The sequence below is a fragment of the Tachypleus tridentatus genome, chromosome 10, assembly GCF_004210375.1.
Source record: "Tachypleus tridentatus isolate NWPU-2018 chromosome 10, ASM421037v1, whole genome shotgun sequence".
Lineage (NCBI taxonomy): Eukaryota > Metazoa > Arthropoda > Merostomata > Xiphosura > Limulidae > Tachypleus > Tachypleus tridentatus.
Window position 1 is genome coordinate 70,745,019 of NC_134834.1, and position 18,777 is coordinate 70,763,795.

General features: G+C 30.0%; 1 protein-coding gene across 6 annotated transcripts in view; it reads right to left on the reverse strand.

Annotated features, from left to right (window-relative positions):
- Positions 1 to 34: 34 nt before the first annotated feature.
- LOC143229528 (calcium/calmodulin-dependent protein kinase type II alpha chain-like) overlaps positions 35 to 18,777 on the reverse strand; it is a 68,625-nt gene continuing 49,882 nt past the window's right edge. For 4 of the 6 annotated variants that reach the window (XM_076461997.1, XM_076461996.1, XM_076461999.1 and 1 more), the window contains 4 exons: positions 14,814 to 14,889; positions 10,500 to 10,594; positions 6,064 to 6,178; positions 35 to 3,799 (listed from right to left, as the gene is read on the reverse strand). In XM_076461997.1, coding sequence (XP_076318112.1) covers positions 3,670 to 3,799; positions 6,064 to 6,178; positions 10,500 to 10,594; positions 14,814 to 14,889 — 416 coding nt within the window. In that variant the 3' untranslated portion in view covers positions 35 to 3,669. The remainder of the gene's footprint in view (positions 3,800 to 6,063; positions 6,179 to 10,499; positions 10,595 to 14,813; positions 14,890 to 18,777) is intronic. The other 2 variants (XM_076462000.1, XM_076461998.1) reach the window with 2 other exon arrangements.

An 18,777-nucleotide genomic window follows, 5' to 3' on the forward strand; every position in this document is an offset into this window, starting at 1 on the left:
ATTTACTAACAATACAAAAATATGGGACATCACACTTTTAAAATATTTTATTTAACTTGAAACTAAATTAATAATGATTGAGAAATATTTAGTAAAACGTACAGGGAAGTATTTTAAAGACTAGACCAAAAACAAATTATACAAATTATCAGATATTAGCATACTCCACAGTTTGTGCTAGGAAAATGTGCAGAAAAACAACAACAACAAAAAAGATAAAGATTGATGAGGGAAGGAGGGTACAGAAAAGTTGGCAAGCTCTATGTAACATACACTTAATGATTGTCTGCACAACTTTTTCTGAACATTTAATGTAACTTACATAGTATGTAAATAAATCTCACTTATATAAAAATAAATGAGTGCAACATTTATGTATTCACAAGTTCAGCACAGACTAAATTCATGGTATGATAAATATTAAATTCCTCTAACTGTAAAAAGAGTAGAAATGAAACAAAGAATGATGGCTAGACCATGTAAATGAAAAATTACAAAAATAAGAATGAATGAACTGACAGATACCTGCCATTGGGGGAAAATGGATGGTGAAATTTACGTACCTTTCAGTTTTACTCTTTTTCTTGTTGGTCTAGCACTTTCGAATCCTCTTACGAGTGTTTCATTACTCTTTGAAACACATTTTTTAAAAGTATATATATAATATCAAGTAAAGAATGCATTCATCTCCATTAAACATATAAATGTTTAGTAATTCAAGTCCTTGTATGATAAACTTGCACAAAAGGCCATGCAGGCAAACATGTCAAACAACTTTGGGAGTAAACACTTTCTAGCAAGACAATGTTTCAAGGGATACACTATAATAAAGTATTTCGATAAAATAGTTAAACCTCAGGTTTCAATAACTTCTACAGTAAAAATAATAATAAAAAAAAACAAGCAGAAAACCTAATCATCCCTTAAAGAAGCAAGAGACAGTGCTTAGTGAATTCACAATTTCAATACCCTATACACCTTCATATTTACAAATTATCTGAACACATAGTGGCATAATAAACTAAAAATTTACTAAATGGCTGCCAACAGTTCTGACCCAACAATCAAAATATTATACAATAAGCATCACAGCAGTCATAATAAAATTTGAAGCCATGTATGTACAGATGAATGAAAAAATATTTAGTTTGATTTATTTAAAATAAAATCTGATAAGCAATAAAAGTTAACCACCCATAGAACATGTGAAACAGTTTGATATTTTCAAGTGAAGGGTGAGAACCTGATTACACAAATACTAGCCAACCACAAGACAGAGTTGTGTAAAGTGCACCAATATAGAAAAAACAAAAACAGATAAGATAGTCTTGCTATTGTCAAAAGACTTTTCACAAGTCGAGTCATTATTTTATACCACTTTTTAAAAAATAAAATCCTTAAAGATTTTTGATAACTAACAAAAGCTAAGACACAGTTTATAAAAATGTATGCAACTTGACAGATTAACATACAAATAGAGCATAAATTTAAAATAACATTTATCACTCAAAATCAACTAATACTGAATATACATATATTTATTAGTGTTGACTAGTAACATACGAGGTATTCTTCTATCATTTATAAGGGTGCAGTATACTTTAAATTTTACATAATTAAGCCATGAAAAAAAAAACATTTGAAAACATAACTGAAGAAGCACAGTTATGTACATCAAATTTAGTTTTAATTCTGACAGAAAATTATTTTTTGATATCTATGTTAGAAGAAGAAGAAAAAAATATTTTGAAAAATGAAGACATATTGGTGGCAATGACTTGTTATAAAATGCATGTGAGGTGTTTCTACATTTCACCTAGAAAAATTTAATACTGATTCTATCAATAACAAATGAACATACCTTTACCAAAATATTGTACTTTTCGAAGCTGTGAAATTAATTACAATAAAAAAATCAAGTAGCTTGCTTAAATAATTGTATTAATGTAAACAAGCAAATGAAAGAAAAAATTCAACTTTGCTTTGGTAACACAATACCATGATATCAGTCATACCTGTTTTAGATACTTGGAAGAAAAACAGGTACACTTTTAGGAGAATTTACAAGTAGTTAATTAACTTTACAGTTAATGATAAGTTGAAAGGTAAATGACCCAAAGGTGAGGTCAAACATCATATGAGGATATGCAACACACCTGATTAGTTTTTTTCTCAGTGAAAAACACTGACTTTTAACCTCTAAAATACCAGATAGATTTTCTCCAGAAAAATGTAGTCTGCCTTTCAGCCTTGTCCAAACCAGACAAAATGAATGTTATCCTATAAAATTGGAATGCACTTGTTTGATAACTCTATGTCAGTAAGTACTATGAATCAGTTATCAGTTTGCAGCCAAAAATACAGATAATGGCAAAGATATCAAACTGATGAATCAGTGTATTTAAATCACTATAAAATTAGGATGCTGTATATCTCTAGTTATGGTAGGATATACACGTTAGATATATTATTTTTTGGGTTAATTTTACGAAATTAAGTTCTAATTTACGAAGTCAGCTTGATTTTAAGTTACTGATAATGCAAATAATTCTTAGTTTAGTAGTAGTTTTACACTAAAAACTTTAGTCATTAAGTAAGACCAGGAGAGGAAGTGCTTCTGCTGACTTCACTTTTATAATACACACACCAAACTTGTTTGAAATATAACTGTATGAGAATTGGTCTCATTATAGGTGTAAAGATTTCTTATTTAATAATATATACAAAATTCAAGATTAATAGACTAATAACAGCATGTCTAGTGCTACAAAGGCTCAAATAATCAGGGTTATCAGACAAAGATGAGTTTGACATCATCCCTGACAGAACACTAGTCAGTACATTTCAAAACTCAACTTGAAAATGTTGATGTTCATAATAATCTACTCAGAAAAAGACTTTTTGTTATTAAAACATAGGAGGAATTTGAGCTGTTTCACAGCTACTAAGTTTAAAGTGGTTCTTTCCTATCTGTTTGGTTAGAACACTTTTTATGATCACACTACATATACAATACATTCACAAAGTATGAAGTCCTAAAAATGCATCTTATAGTCTAAAATAAAAATATAAAAACCAAACACTTCATACTACAGAAATAATATGCTCATTTTATCAAACTAAAAAATTTGGTCACTATCCTTCTATGCTAACATTTAGCAGCTGTAAATGATGAATATTGATTTTAGTGGCTTAAAAATTTTAATTTTTCTAAGACATTTCAGAACCCATTTAGATATTTTCAACCTTTTTAAGAAATTGTGTACAATTCATTATCAATATTTAATAATCCCACAACGAAAGGTATATTTAAATTCATCCAAACTAACAACTATATTTCATTTAAACAGACTATACAAGTCTGCTTAGCAAATTGTTCAGAATGGTGAAAAGTAATAAATATATTACATCATTTGCTTGAGGTCACTTCTTTTGAAGATAAGTTGTTTTAATGATAATATTGTTTTACTGTATATAAGTTAAACTCCTGCTAAATGTTTACTTAAACTAAAATTCCAGCATACTAAAAAATACCTTCATATATATTTAAAAGTTAACGTCTTACATGATTACCTTACTTAGTTCTTCAAACAGCAAAGTTAATTGAATAATATCACTGAAACAGAACTAATCTGTAGAAAAACAGCAATGCATGAATTAATAGTGGAGCTATTTTTGGGCTGTAGAGAAATGGGAAGATCCAGAATTGGAACGATGAAAATGCACATTTTGCCATTTTCCATCCTTTTTCTGCCATATTCGTGTTTCTTCAGACTGTCGTGTATGAACAATTCCTTTGCTGTAAAGTAATAAAAGTACTGAATGTAATGAACACTTATCTTTCCCACAAAAGCAACAGGAGGTTTTATTATATAGAACTTTTAAAAATTATTATCTGGAACACAGAAACAGAAACCTAATTAACCAACATTCTGTGCATGTCATGGGGTTATGCAGTTACATTAAAAATTTTGTTTAAACAATTTGACTATCAATGTTTGTCAATGAAAGCAGTATTACAATGTAGTTAATACTTCCTTTATTTCAATAAAATCTTTAAAAAATATATTAAACTTCACTTTTGTTGTACAACATGCAAGCATTCACATAATTAATTTTTAGTTTCTATAAGCCTAGACTATATGTATGTCTAGACACAATCTACATTTATCATATTATTTACAAGTTCTTGTTTAAAAGTTCCAGTTTAATTCACTGAACACAAGAAATAAATATTGCTAACTCATGACAGAAACTGTGCCCAACCTTTGATAACTTAAGATGCAAAATTATCAAAATGTGTACTTCTATATTATACATATTTATAATAAATAGAAAGACCTTTCAGAGTAAAAGCCCCCAATAGCCATTTCAACACAGTATTTGTTACTAAGTACAAATAACTTTTTATAGTTGTGAAGTTGTTTTGTGTCTATAGCATTTTTTTTTCTTTTTAACTTAGATATTATATACAGTTAAATTACATTTAGGTTCTATTTTTATATTTTAATGAATTAGATATTTCATGTTATGATTAAAAAAAATATTCTTTGTCCCAAAAATTTCTTATTTGTGTAATCCCTAAAATTTCCTGAATACATTTCAAAAGCTTGTTTTCAGTAAGACTTTATATTTTGATTGTTATTTTCTCTCTCGCAACTGTTAGAGGTCAGTCAAATTGAAAAACCTTGTAACCACCATAAAATATTAGGAAATAAATATAAATTGTTTTTTTTTGTTCTACAATGACTACTCAGAGACACAAATGTCTAGACTAAATAGATTAAATCTCATGACATTATATTTTTATCATAGTGACCTTCCAGACATACCTGGCTAACATTAAATAACTTGCAATCATGTGGTGCATGTGCACTTGTGTTATTGGACCCAGTAATATAAAACTGACCTTTAGTTTTTGCAAAGTGACCCTGTCTTGGCTCTGTTTTAGTGGACTAGTAATATTTTGTAATGTAAAGTCACATTTAAATTATTATAAATTATATATGTATATATATTATTATTATTTAGAAATAAGTTATTAAACTTATTTTTCTTTAAATATAGAACAGTAAATACAGAAGTAAAACAAATAATTATATCTTCTAGCTACAACCTTTGAACTTAGTCTGCTTGATGTAGGTTGCTAAGCCTTTTAAAATTTTGTGCATAGAAAATATAAAAAAAAATTTTTTTAGGTTTTATATATACAATTGAATAAATAAAAAAATAATAAATTTCTATATTGGTAGTAATTACTATATTTCACAATTTATCAAGCTTAGTAACTAAGTTGTATCTAGGTAAAAAAAAAAAAAAAAAGCCAGGAAGCTTTCTACTGGATTACAATGGCTGAGAAAACCACTAAAGCACATTCTAAAGTGTCAATTGATTATGTATGTCATATTGAAGTAAGTGTATGTAAGGGACTGTTTCCACAAATGGAAAGAGGTGAATGGGGCCACTGTTTGGTTCAGTAGTACATAACCCGTATCTCAGCAAAAAGTTCTTATTTTATATTCTAGCTTGTCAATATTGATAATGTGAGTTCCTAATTGATACAAAAATATAAATATAGTATTTTGACATCAAAAATAACCTAAACCAGTGCTGCATTCAACGTACCACAGGACACACAAAAACTGATATTTATATATGTTCTCTTAATTTACTTTTAAATTAAGAAGTAGTGTATCATACTAAAATTTGAATTATAATATACAATTTGATACCAGTGTATTAGCATAACTTCATAAAATAGTAGTTCAATAAAATTTTAAATGCAAGTTAAGAAATGAGAAGACATGTTCTGTAGCCTGTAAACCTATCACAATAGAGTTGTGGATGCTCATACACAAAAGGATTAGTTCTCAGTGAACTCTAAAGCAAAATAATTAATTTTAAAAAGTGTCACAAACACTTCCTATCCAGTAAAAGTCAAAATAAGTGGAAATTTATGTATTATGTATTTTTTTCCCAGGAAAATTAAGAATATTTTAATAATTTTATATATTAATTGACATGGCTGGAGTTACACGTGCATTTAAAAAAATCATAGCTTACTTGTCCATATACTGTACTAGTCTTACATATGCAATACAAGCAGCATCATCTCCAAGGAGGTGAACTGTTGGATTAAGGAGAGTGGTATTAAGAGCCCTGCAGTTTTTCACTGAAGCTACAAAACACACACACAAAAAAAATATTAACATACAATAATGGTGAGAAGTATTAACAAACAGTAAAATAAACTGCTACAGTTCAAAACTTTGTGCCAAAATCAAAATTAATGGTCTTATACAAGTCAGTGATATACTATGGATGTAACCAACTGTTTTTATTACTTTTATTATAAACCAATTGATAATGATTTAGAAATAAAGTTTTTTAACTGAAACTAAAATCAAAAATAATTTTAACTTGTATTAAACAGTTAAATTCAGTGGATAAGTATGACTATGAATGAAATATGAACTAATATATGACAATAACAGTCACTAATTATATAAAACATTTATGACTGGCTATACAGCATACAATGCTATTTCTCAATTGCTTATTCCTAAAGTAAATGGAAAAATCCTATTTTTCTCTATAAACTTTGCTTTTGTAAGCTGGGAGCATATAACGAAAACAGGATGGGAGACTACATTTGGGGGCTGAAATGTGAAAGTGATTTACATTAGTCACAAATCTCAAAAAACTACTCACTTCTAAACATTTTTGTTTGTTTTTGTATAACATTGATATATATACATGTAAATCTTGATTAATATGTTGTTTTATTCAGACCTTATGTAAATGTAAATGTGCAAATTTGCTCATTTTTACATTAAAAATAGGTTAATTTCTAAATTTCATTATCCAGATCACAAAAGCAAAGTTTGAAGGGAATAATGACCATTTTCTGTACTTTTAAAATATAAGCAATTGAGAAATAACACATACTATCCAGGAACAAAATTTATGTTACTTAGTGTTATACAAACCTTAACTAAATAGACAGTCAAGACAGCACTTGTTCACTTTCTGAATGTACTATCTATTTTTTAGATAGAAGCTGAGGAAATTACAAGTGAGTTTTGTATTCCACTGAACAAGTCATCTTGACTGGTGAAAAAAAAATCAACCAAACTAACAACTTGCTTATAAAAGCTTCCCATGACATATCTGAATGTGTCTGCCACTTCTTTAACCAACAAGTTTTCAAAAGCAGATTTAATATTGACAACAGCTTCAGACTGAACATGTGAATGCATTTTTAATGAAAGTAAACATGAGTATTATTCAGACTTCCATAATTATCAGTTACACATTTATTTCTTCATTATTTCTTGGATGCGAGATAAACATTTTTGTTTCATTTACATGTTCAATATGTCAAAAACAACATAAAAAGTAACAAAACAAGTCATTGCATTTATTGAAGTATGTATTTACTTAAAACTCAGGCAAGTAGCATACTTTTAAATGATGAATAAAGGTAACTGATACTGAAATAACTATACATCTGGTGAGGAAAAAAGGAGGAACTGGCAAAACGATGACTAAAAGTCAGAATCAATATTTTACTGAAATACACAGAACAAAACTGAAGTTTTTAACACAAATTTCAAGAGAATTTTATTAACAGAAATCAAATGGTGAATATTTACATTTTCTCTAGACAGAGGTATATACCTAAAGATTTGGCATTTACAAATAAGATTAATACAAGAAGATATCTAAACATGTAATATATTGTAATTTATAATTCTATACAAATATTCAAGACTTTTACAGTACTACATATAGAAGAAACAATCTATACCAAAAGTTAAAAAGAAGCTAGAATATTTTCATTGTTTAACATAATTGAAAATCTAGTTTGAGTGTTTGTACTGTTTAAACAGAAAAAATATTTTCAAACCATACTCTATTACATAAAGATATTTAATGCAATGGAAGTGCAGGAGTAACTGAAATACAGGGTCAAAGGTTAAATTAAAAAACCAATGAAAGAATAATGAAGGAAAAAATATATAGTACTGTGAATATAATTGAGATTTGTTTTATTCTTGTTGTGTGTCATATAATACATGAAATGAACCTCACTGGGAATATGTTTGGGGTCATAAAGGCCATTTTGAATAACCACGTTTTTATGTTTGTCTTGATCTAATGTTTTATTTTTTTTGTATTTGTTATATCAATTATACATATTTTAAAGATAATAACAATAGGAACATTTGCATACTTTGACATAAACAGTTTCACTTGGTAGATTTCTTATGCAATTTATAATAATATAAACAGCAACCACAAAGTAACCAAGACAAGTGCAATAATGATGAGATCATTCAAAGATTCATGAATCCAAACCTGTTCCAGATAAAGTCAAATTCATTTTATGAATTATATTACATGTTGCAAGAAAAAAACCAAAACAATGTACATGAAAATTTCGTAAAACTGTTTCCAAACAGCTGATATATTGACCCATTCAAGAATAGGAGAATTTTGAAGAATGCCTACATCCTGAAAAGAGAGAGAATCCTCCATGTTAGTAAGAGCTCAACTGCCACTCCAACACCCATTTGGCTGTGCCTAGTTTAAAACATATTGAAAAAGAGATCCAGAAGGACAACATTGGCTCTGGTAAGAATATTAGCCTTGGTGTCTTCTGAAATGAGAATCTAGGTGTGTTGTCCTGCCAACTGATGAGATGGTGGAAGAAGTAACCATTGGTTTAGACTGTGGAGTGTATACAGTTTCAAAGTATTAAGGTGACAAGAAAAATTCACATGGCTTTGCAGAAGACATATGGTACAGATGATAAGTCAAAGGGTAGATTTCTGAACTGCAGAAACAGACCCCTGTGCATGAAATGTAGTTAGTGGTAGGATAACTTCACTATCAGAATGTAGAGATATGCAGAGCTGATGAAGAGTGCTGACATAGGATGAGCAAAGACTATTGTGAACCTGGGAGGATCTAAGAATTGGTTGAAATGAGAAAGATAGATGATTGGCTGCCAATCTCCTGTCCTCTTGAACACAATAAATCAAGAATAAAATCCCAGAAGAAAAGGATCAACTCTACAATTCCCTGACTAATAACTATCCGATAGCCTTGGAACAAAGATCCACACTTCACAAATCTATTGGGGTGGAAACACCACAGATTGAGAGGATTTTGAAAGTGGAGAAGTTAACAGAATGATCACCCTCAACACCATAGTCTGAAATACTCATGGGTCCATGGTGAAAGAATTCCAAATGTCTTTCAGTTGTGGTAATCTCAAACTCACAGCTCTCAACCAAATAGGGTTGTCACTGATGCCATTAGTGACATTCTGCCCAAGTGGAGGAACCTTGAAATTGAGGACAGTATCTACTTTAAGTAGCTACAGAACTAGAAACAGAAGTCAGGGGTCAGGACACCTGATAAGCAGTCACACCATGACTTCCAGCAGGAGTGAAAGGATGAACAACAAGGAAAAAACCAGATGGGTGACATCAGTTCATGTTACAATGCTTCTTGGACATCTGTGAATATCAAGGGATGAAAAAAGGAGCCTTATGTCACTCAAGGAGGGCTACTCCCTTGAACAAGACACCTCTATCCAATAATTGCTAACAACGTACAAGCCAGAAAACCACAGAAAGAGCAGAAGCTGACAATATTATCAAGGTAGAAGTTAGAAAAAGACCAAGTCACCTCAAATTGAAAATAAATAATTGTTTGCTTTACGTCTTGATTTCTTGTTCTATGTTTTAAGAAAGTTTAATAATTTATTTTTAAATAGTAATAGTCTATACACACATACATAACATATAATTATTGAAACCTGACAGTATATTACAAAATACTAGTTCACTAAAACACAGCCAAGACATGAAAAAAGTATAATTTATATTTCATTTTTTTTGTTGAATAATAGCTGGCCATCCCCCTAATGCAGAAAATTTAAATTTAATTCTTACATGAAAAATTGCTTCTATTAAGAATAGCAGTTATTTGCATCCATTAATAACTATATAAACATTCTATACTAAATGATCCTCACTAATTACTCCATAACATTATTAATAGAGTAATTATAGATGGAACTGGTTACACTTATTGTCGCTGGACAAAATTCAGATAAGCTACACTTAAAGTATTAAAATAAAATATTAAATGCATAAACAGGCAGCTTTAACAATATCCTGATAACTATTTTATGTTAATAGTTTTAAAATTCAGATACAAAGCAAATACAGCATGTCCCAGAAGTCAGGAAAAATAGACATTACATTCTTAATGTTAAACACATTTCTAAATAAAATACTCTGATGACACAGTATACTGAGAACAGATATGCACAAGACTGTTAATGGCATGCAATTTGAATAAATAAATAAATAATATATTGTGTATTTTTCCCAATTCATCCAGGCTTCTGAGATACTCTTTATATTTAAATGATATATATAAAACATGATGCACAACACAAGATAAACAGAGGCTGAAATTACCAGTATCAAAATAAAACCTGTGAAAATCCATTCCTTCCACCAAATTACCTAAAGCTTCAGGTTCAAAGGCTGTCATGTGAGGGTCACAATTTTTCCTGAAAAAAACAGAACAAAAGACATGCCACTTCTTATTTTCTGGGTTTCAGATAAACAACTTATTTCATTTAAAACTTCATGGACTGAGGCATAATTTTACAGGATAATAAATGTCTGATCTTTGCAATTGGGTGTCTTCAATAAAGTGACTACTTTTCATTGTTTACTTCTTTCATCTTTGAACTTTATAACCATACAACTATGAAATCTAAGCCTTTTTCATATGTAAGTTTGTTTTTCTAATACAACAAACAAAGAACAATACAAGGGAGATTACCTTTGCTAGTGTACAAAGATAATACAACAATCTAAGCTAGGAGTAATAATTCTACGAAGAACATGGAAAAAGTCTTCTTCAAGAGTTAAAGACAAGTTATTAACATACTTTCAGACAAAGCTAGACTGTCATACTTTACAACAATCATTGAGCATGTCATAAACATAAATCAAAAGGAGGAATATTACAAAGATGCCAACTATTTCAAATGCTGAGTGTAATGATTGTAGACAGAGCCCTTTATCATTTGCAGCTACTAGGCCTGACCAATGTCTCAAAGCTGTTTATTATTATATTATTGTAACTATTATTATTTATTACTGCTATAGATTGCTTGTTTATGACTGTGTTTTGTGTATTTAATAAATAAATTTTAAAAAATTCTTTTGAAATTATTTTTCATATTCTGAATTCTTACTCACAAATGTCGTTATCTGCATCGTTTTTGTCTTCGCCTCAGCCTTTTGTTGGTGAGATGCCGATTTTATATGTCTGGAAGAATCGTTTATCCCGCCATGCGCCACAGAAAAATCAATGTGACAAACTGTACAAAATGCATGACTGTCACTGACTTTTGATGCAATGACTGGATATTTTGCACTATACTCTTTCCTATATTTTTGATTCACAGTTTTAGTCCTTTTAGATTTGCAAGAAACAAGACAATCTGGTGAATGAGGCCTCTTTTTTTCATCTTGTGAACGATCACATTGGTGTTTCTATGCCGCTTAGAAAATGAGAAATACCCATCTATGCGAGCAATGATTGGCTGACAAGCACTGATGACGTAACTATGGATTCCCCCACGTACCCAGTATGGAGAAGCACAGCACTCAAACTATTGGTAGATGTCGGAGATACAAATATTTTTTATTATTTCAAGCACTAACATGATTATCGCAAGTAACCATTTAGACTGTCTTTTATTTATTATCAAAATTTATTTGTATCTCACTAGTAATTTTCTTTTTACCCCTTTCAAGCCCTGGGGGAAAAATTAATCACTTTATTGTATAGGCCTATATAATATATAATAATTTGGGAGTTGCAAAAAGCCGTAATATTTGTCTGTATAAGCATATAGTCGTGATGTATACACCAAAATCGTAATGATTATGCTCAAATCGTAATGGTTGACATCTTGATATTAGTATAATTAGCCAAATATACTATTTAAATCTGAGAAGCATTACTGTAAGACATCCAGAAACATTCTGTGAGCAAAGACTTACTGATACAATTTGCTGGATAATGTCTTCTTTGTTATGGTAAAGCATTTTCTAACAGATTTTATATCATTTATTCAGTATTTCAGTCAAGAATATTATGAATAATAATAATAAAAAAATAATTGCAAAAATTAAATATGAAAGGGATGGCAATTCCAAAAAATACAGAAACAATGCAGTGATGAATACACAAAACCATACAAAACAGTACTACATAGGTAGTTTAATCTTTCCAAGAATAATTTTTTATCTACAACTACATGTTTAATTCTGGTCAGTTGCATGAATTCAGGTTTGAATAAAAGCATTTAAACTGAATATATTTATGTATATAGTCTTACGACAGTTGATGACCATAAACTTGTAAGACTAATTCAGTAATTACTAGTTAGTTACGTAGGAAGTTTTGTATATTCATACTAACTTATTTCTGTACTTTTTGCAATTGTCATCCCATTACACTGCGAGCCTTAAACTAAAGCAAGAATGATTCCTCCATAATAGTAGAAATACCCTGAAGCATTGGACCAATTTTAAGTAAATATTTACAGAACCCAAGCCTTTCAACATCACCCCAACTCACTGCATGTGCATACAATCAACTCCATCACATGCTAAGGTCACATCAATTAACAGGAAGGACATCATACATATCCCAGGCTATGCAGTATGGTACCTTGTATATGCATACAGCTGCCACTGAAAATGTGAAGAAATGTAGACTGCTATGTAATGTACTGTTCTGATAAATAAGAAACTGGTGTTTTTAAACTCAGACATTAATAACACAGATATGTCAGTTTCATAGACACTTGATTTTGTTGATACCTTTAATATTAATTTAGATCATTCTTTCTTCACTTATTTTTACAAAAATTATTTTGACAGTTATGTTCACAAAATTAAAAGTCACAAATCATCATAATATGTATTTGTACTGCCATTTAACAAGTAATATGGGAATAATATATGCTTATAAACTGAACTCACTGTTAAGTAGTTTTTATCACTTCTCCTGTACAAATGTGTGGTAGATGAACTAATATATTGTTATTCAAGTTTTCAAATACTATAATGACAATTAGGTGCTCAAATAAGGCTATAATCTAACTTCAGCAGTTGTATGAAAGCATCACAGAGTGACAGAAAGTACATGGTAGTTACTATTTTCTTTGCCCATCTCTACTTACTAAGCACCACTATGCTTAATGATAGCCTGTTCCCAGGTACTCTCTTAAGATGCTTTTTTGTCATACTAAAACCATAGTAAAAACTTCACTTATTTTCTATAATAAACACTTGGGTTCTTTAGCTAGTTTCCAGTTTTCCACTCTAATAATATTTTTCAATGATACTGGAAACTTCAAAAGCCAAGAAACATTCTGTTATGCCAATTATGTGCTCTACTATAACTCAACTTTAGGAGTTATTTGTAAGCATCACAGAGTAATAGAATGAATGTGGCAGTTCTCTTTTTCTTGGCCCATTTCTAAGTACCATGCACTACCATACTTAGTGATATAAAAATTTACACAAAGAAATAAATAAATTAGTATAAAATCACCATTAACAGAGATGTAACTAAACTTGTTAACCCATTTACTGTGGCTGAAAAGTATATTTCCCAGTACTCCCACCCCCTGACACTATGACTGGTACAACTGTTTCCAACTGTTGATGCTGTTTACACCTTCCTCTGCTGTGTCCAGCTTCATCTTAACTATCATCACCAGATGGAGAGTTAGCATTCCCTTATGAACTCATTGCCTCTTCATCATTGCACATTTGAACACCACTTGATTTTCTAAGATACCCGAGCCATGATTTACATAATAATCAGGGTTACTACTTGCAGCTCTAGTTACAAGGGCACAGTCAAAATGCAGTTTTCATACATTCTGCTCAGATACCTTGTTTGTTACTGAATGTCTGGGTGTAAAACACTGAGGGATACCATATATCAACATTAGTTTGGATCCCAATAACTACCTTCCAACTCATTTTACTCCTATATGTCATGTATAGCAATTTTGAATGACAACAGAAAACATTTGTTCCAGATGCAGCATGAAGAGAGGAAACACTGAAACACATGTCCCAGCAACAGTTGAGTTAATCTTCAACTTATATTCCTAGAAATATGAACAAGGTAATATAAAATCAGCTATATATAGATCTAAGCAAAAGTGACTAAAGTTTGTCACCTACTGAAGCTACTATTAGTTACTGTTAATAACAATTACCACTAGAACAAACATGTTACAATATCTACTTTGATAGCCACATTTAATTGACACTTTAAGCACCAATTAAAAATGTATAACTTTGTTCTTCATTGATTCATAAACCATAAAAGATTTTTTATAACATTAAAGTTCAAACTTAGACTTATCTGTACTGACTGGCTTCCCTATCACCCAAAAACACATGCAGATATACAAAATAATAAACATTACTTGTCAGAAAAAACAGCATTAAAAATGCAGCATCCTTAATATGTAATGACTACTTTTACAGTCAAAATAACATGTATATATAACATTGCACATGCACTAAATGACTGCACTGTCAAAATAACATGTAGATACATTAGACAGACAAACACACAAATATATATTTGTATAATATAAAACAGTACTCATAAAGCACACTTAGTACACACAATTACAGAATGTATTACCATCAAAATCCTGTGTATCTGTGTCAACTTACGTATAAATGTCAAAATCATTAATGTTGATTGCCTCAAGGAGCTGTTCAGTAACTTTGATGACTTCAGCTTTTCGTGCTGGAATCACAAAATAAATTTCATCAGTTACACAATCTTCTTCCTCACTAGTTTCAGAAATATAAGAATGAATGTTCCTATAAAATCAACTATGGATGCAAGCTTAATCTATATTAAATTCTCACAAACAATTTCAACATGGTATTCATATGCAACTATATATCCTACACACTTTTACAACCACTTTAAACATTATTCATTATTTGGTTAGTCATGTCCTCTACAGGAATACAAATAAAATGTATCTATAGTATTAATAGGAGCAAAACTTTTATTTAAAATTCCTTTACACTTTATCAGTGGTTCCCTCTGATAAGGAAATATAGAAATTTCAGTAAAACCTGTCTACGCGGAATCGCATGGGACTGAGTAAAATTTTAGGCTTAGACATAGTGAACTTGGATTTCCTTAAATGTATATAGTTTTTGAGCAGAACGTTATACCAACTTGACTCAAGGGAAGTAAGACATTTGTGAATAAAGTTATACTGTTTCGTTTTTTAATGGGCTTTCTCATGCAGTTAAAAGAGAACATCAATTCTATGGCCTTTTCATGAAGTTCATTTTCCCCCTTTATTTTTGCATTCAATTTAATAGTGTTAATATAACTAAACACTTGCAATGAAGTAGGAATTTCTATTTCCTTATTATCTTTTCCATTTTGTTCATCTTCTGAATCTCTCACACTGTTACCATCTTACAATTCTATTACAGATTCTACATCAATTTCATCAGTTTCTGTTAAACAATTCTTGCCATTGTTCACAAAACTTTCCACATTCACAGAATCATCTGCATCAATCTTTTCAATCAGAGTTTGCATTTCACTAGAATCGTCATAACAAACAACTTCTACACAATCTCTGCCATTATCAAGAATAAATCCACAGTTTTGAAAGCACTTTTATGTATTTGATTGAATGACTTAAAAATGCAACTGCATCTAACACATCAATTTTCATGGTCATTTCAGATACTCTCTTACAGTTGTCCATGCTTGAAATATGTTGAAGCATCAATTTTCTGTATTTCAATGTTATACACTGTATAATTCCATTATCTAGTGGCTGTAGAACTGATGTTGGAGGTAGAAAGACTAAATGAACATTTCATAGTTGAACTTTTGGGTGACAAAATGCATTATCTAGGAAAAGTAGAATATTCATATTTTCTTGTTCCATTCTTTTGTTTAATTTGTTCAAAAATTCCTCGAATATAGCAATTGTCTTTGATGCTTTATTATTTGCTTTCCATTCCACAGGAAGTTGATTCTTCCTTAAAATTTTGAAACAGCATGGATTTTCACTTTTACCTACTACCCATGGTTTCTCTAGTCTTCCCATTAGCAATTGTGACCAAAAGAACAGTCAATCGTTCTTTCGAATAGTGATCTCTGGGACACTTTTCTCCTTTATTCTGCAATGCTTTATTGGGAAGAGTTTAGAAAAACAAAGCTGTTTCATCTGCATTTGCAATATCCTTTGGGTTGTATGACGAATAATTTATTTTCACTTTTTGTGCCAGTTTTCCACTGCATTGTTGTCAACATCATTTGCTTCCCCACAGGAAACATTAAATGCAATTCCATGTCTTCTCCTAAAACTTTCCAACAACCCATTTGATGCAGAGGAGTAATCTAAATGAAGGATCTCTGCAGTTTCCTTTGCTTTTCCTTGCAGAATTGGACCAGATATGGGAAAGTTCTTTGTTTTTGCTGCTGAAAACCACTCAAACACGATGCAATTTAGCTCATTGTACTTAGTACCCTTTTGTTTTCTTTTGACAAAATCGGTTTTTTTGCTCATTAAATTTTTTTTCCTTATTTTATCATTTTCCTTAATAATGTTGTAAACCTGTGTCTTTCCACATATGAAATGAGCAGTGACTTCCTGAATGCTCTTTTTTTTCCTCACAGACCATTTTAATGATATGAAACTTTTCCTTGAGATTTAAGATTTTCAATTTATTCTCCAAGGGTCTGAAAAATAAAACATTCAAAATAAAATTACTACTACTTCATTTTATTATTATTTTCTTCTTTCCTACTTTTACTGGCAGCCTATTATTAAAATTAGAATTATAAATTTTAGGTTCAAGGAACTTAATACCCTCATTTCTTACAATTCTACTAAATTCCCTATTTTTTAAAAAAGGTTTTAAATGCCCTCATTTTATTAAAAAACTACTAAATACCTCATTTTCATAAATACATACTTAAGTCCTATGTTTTACATAAAAATAAATTCATGAGTTATATTTATTCTGATGTAACCTTTATTGAAATAAAAATCATTTGACTATCCAATATAATTTATCCAAAGCATTATCAAATACCTTTATCCAATTGAATATCAAACACCCCAACCCTAACTTTGACCCTAAACCTAATCTTAAATTCATTAAAAGATTACATGCATATTTAATAGCTTTTTTTTTAATGAGGGTATTTAATAACTCTTTTTTTAAAATAAGGGTATTAAGTAAATTTTTCTTAAATTTTAAAATTAGGGAAGATGTGAATTTATTTTTTTTTCATGAGAATTATTTAAAGAGTAGAATTTTACACTTAAAAGACAAATGTTATACAAATCATGAATCTAATTTAACTGCAAAATAATGGCAGCAGAAAAAAGAACAGAATATATTTAACCAATACTTACCATGAAAAAATGTCTGAGAATTTATTAATATTTAAATGATTTATTAATTAAACAAGAATATATTAATATTTACAGAAATTATTAAGAAATTTATATTTAATCAAAAACATTTTTTCCACATTACTCAGGTTCTAATTTTACTTGTTGATAGATGAGATAGGTGAAAGTGAAAGATAATTTTCTGTCTGTGTTATGCAGGTTCTGCCATATAAAGGGCCTTTTATGAGAGGAATCTTACAATGCTGCTGCAAAATTTTGATATTTCTGGCTCATACAGGTTTCTGCCCTATGCAGTTTCCAGCTGAGACAGGTTTTACTATATTAAATTCATAATTATAAAGAAGGTACCTTGCTGTATGCAATAATCCTGGTTTTTCAAGTTTATCTTACTGAAAAGTTACACCTTAAAATTAATTTTTTTTAATATTACATTTTAAAATAATCAGCCGTTCCATATATTTATAATAATTAGTGAAGATGTTAATATGTATTTAAGGGATATTCCAGTATTTAGTGGTTAAGTGGCCCTTCAAATCTTCTGGAAGTGGCTCGTTGAAGACTCAAATGTCACACCAATTAGCTTATGTATACAGGTTGTGAATCAATAAGGGCAAATTCACTTTTCCATGCACTCATCCTATAAACAAGTACATTATTCATTGGTTAAAATTAACTCATTTGTAGAGTAATTGCAGCACTAAAAATAAATTGTCCAACTTCAATAACTATGTTATTTTATTTTTACTTATTATTTAATTGCCAATTGCTACGTCAGTATGTGCGTTTTGGTACTGTTGATCCTAATTCTTTCACCATACAAATACAATGGAGCAGCATTAGGGCAATGATACAGAAAAATTTTAATTTTACATACAAATTTAACTTGACATTTTGTAAAAGTAATTCTTGGTTTACCTCTAACTACAAATTTCCTGTACTGGAGTATTTTCTTAACGTAATATCTCAACTTTGTTTTTGACAGCTGAGGGCACATTTTGAGCATCTCATGGTTTCATACATTCCCCGATTTTAGTATACATATTTCTTATGGTTTCTTTGTGTAATTATTTACTGGTTTGCTGTGCATGAAGTAGATGTCATTCAAAGCTACAACAATCATTTGTTAGTGTAGAGGTTAAAGGACCAATACTATAAACAGGCAATTCATTTATTGAGCAATTGCTGGGACCCCTTTAGCAAATAATTCTTAGTCACAATGAGACAAAAAT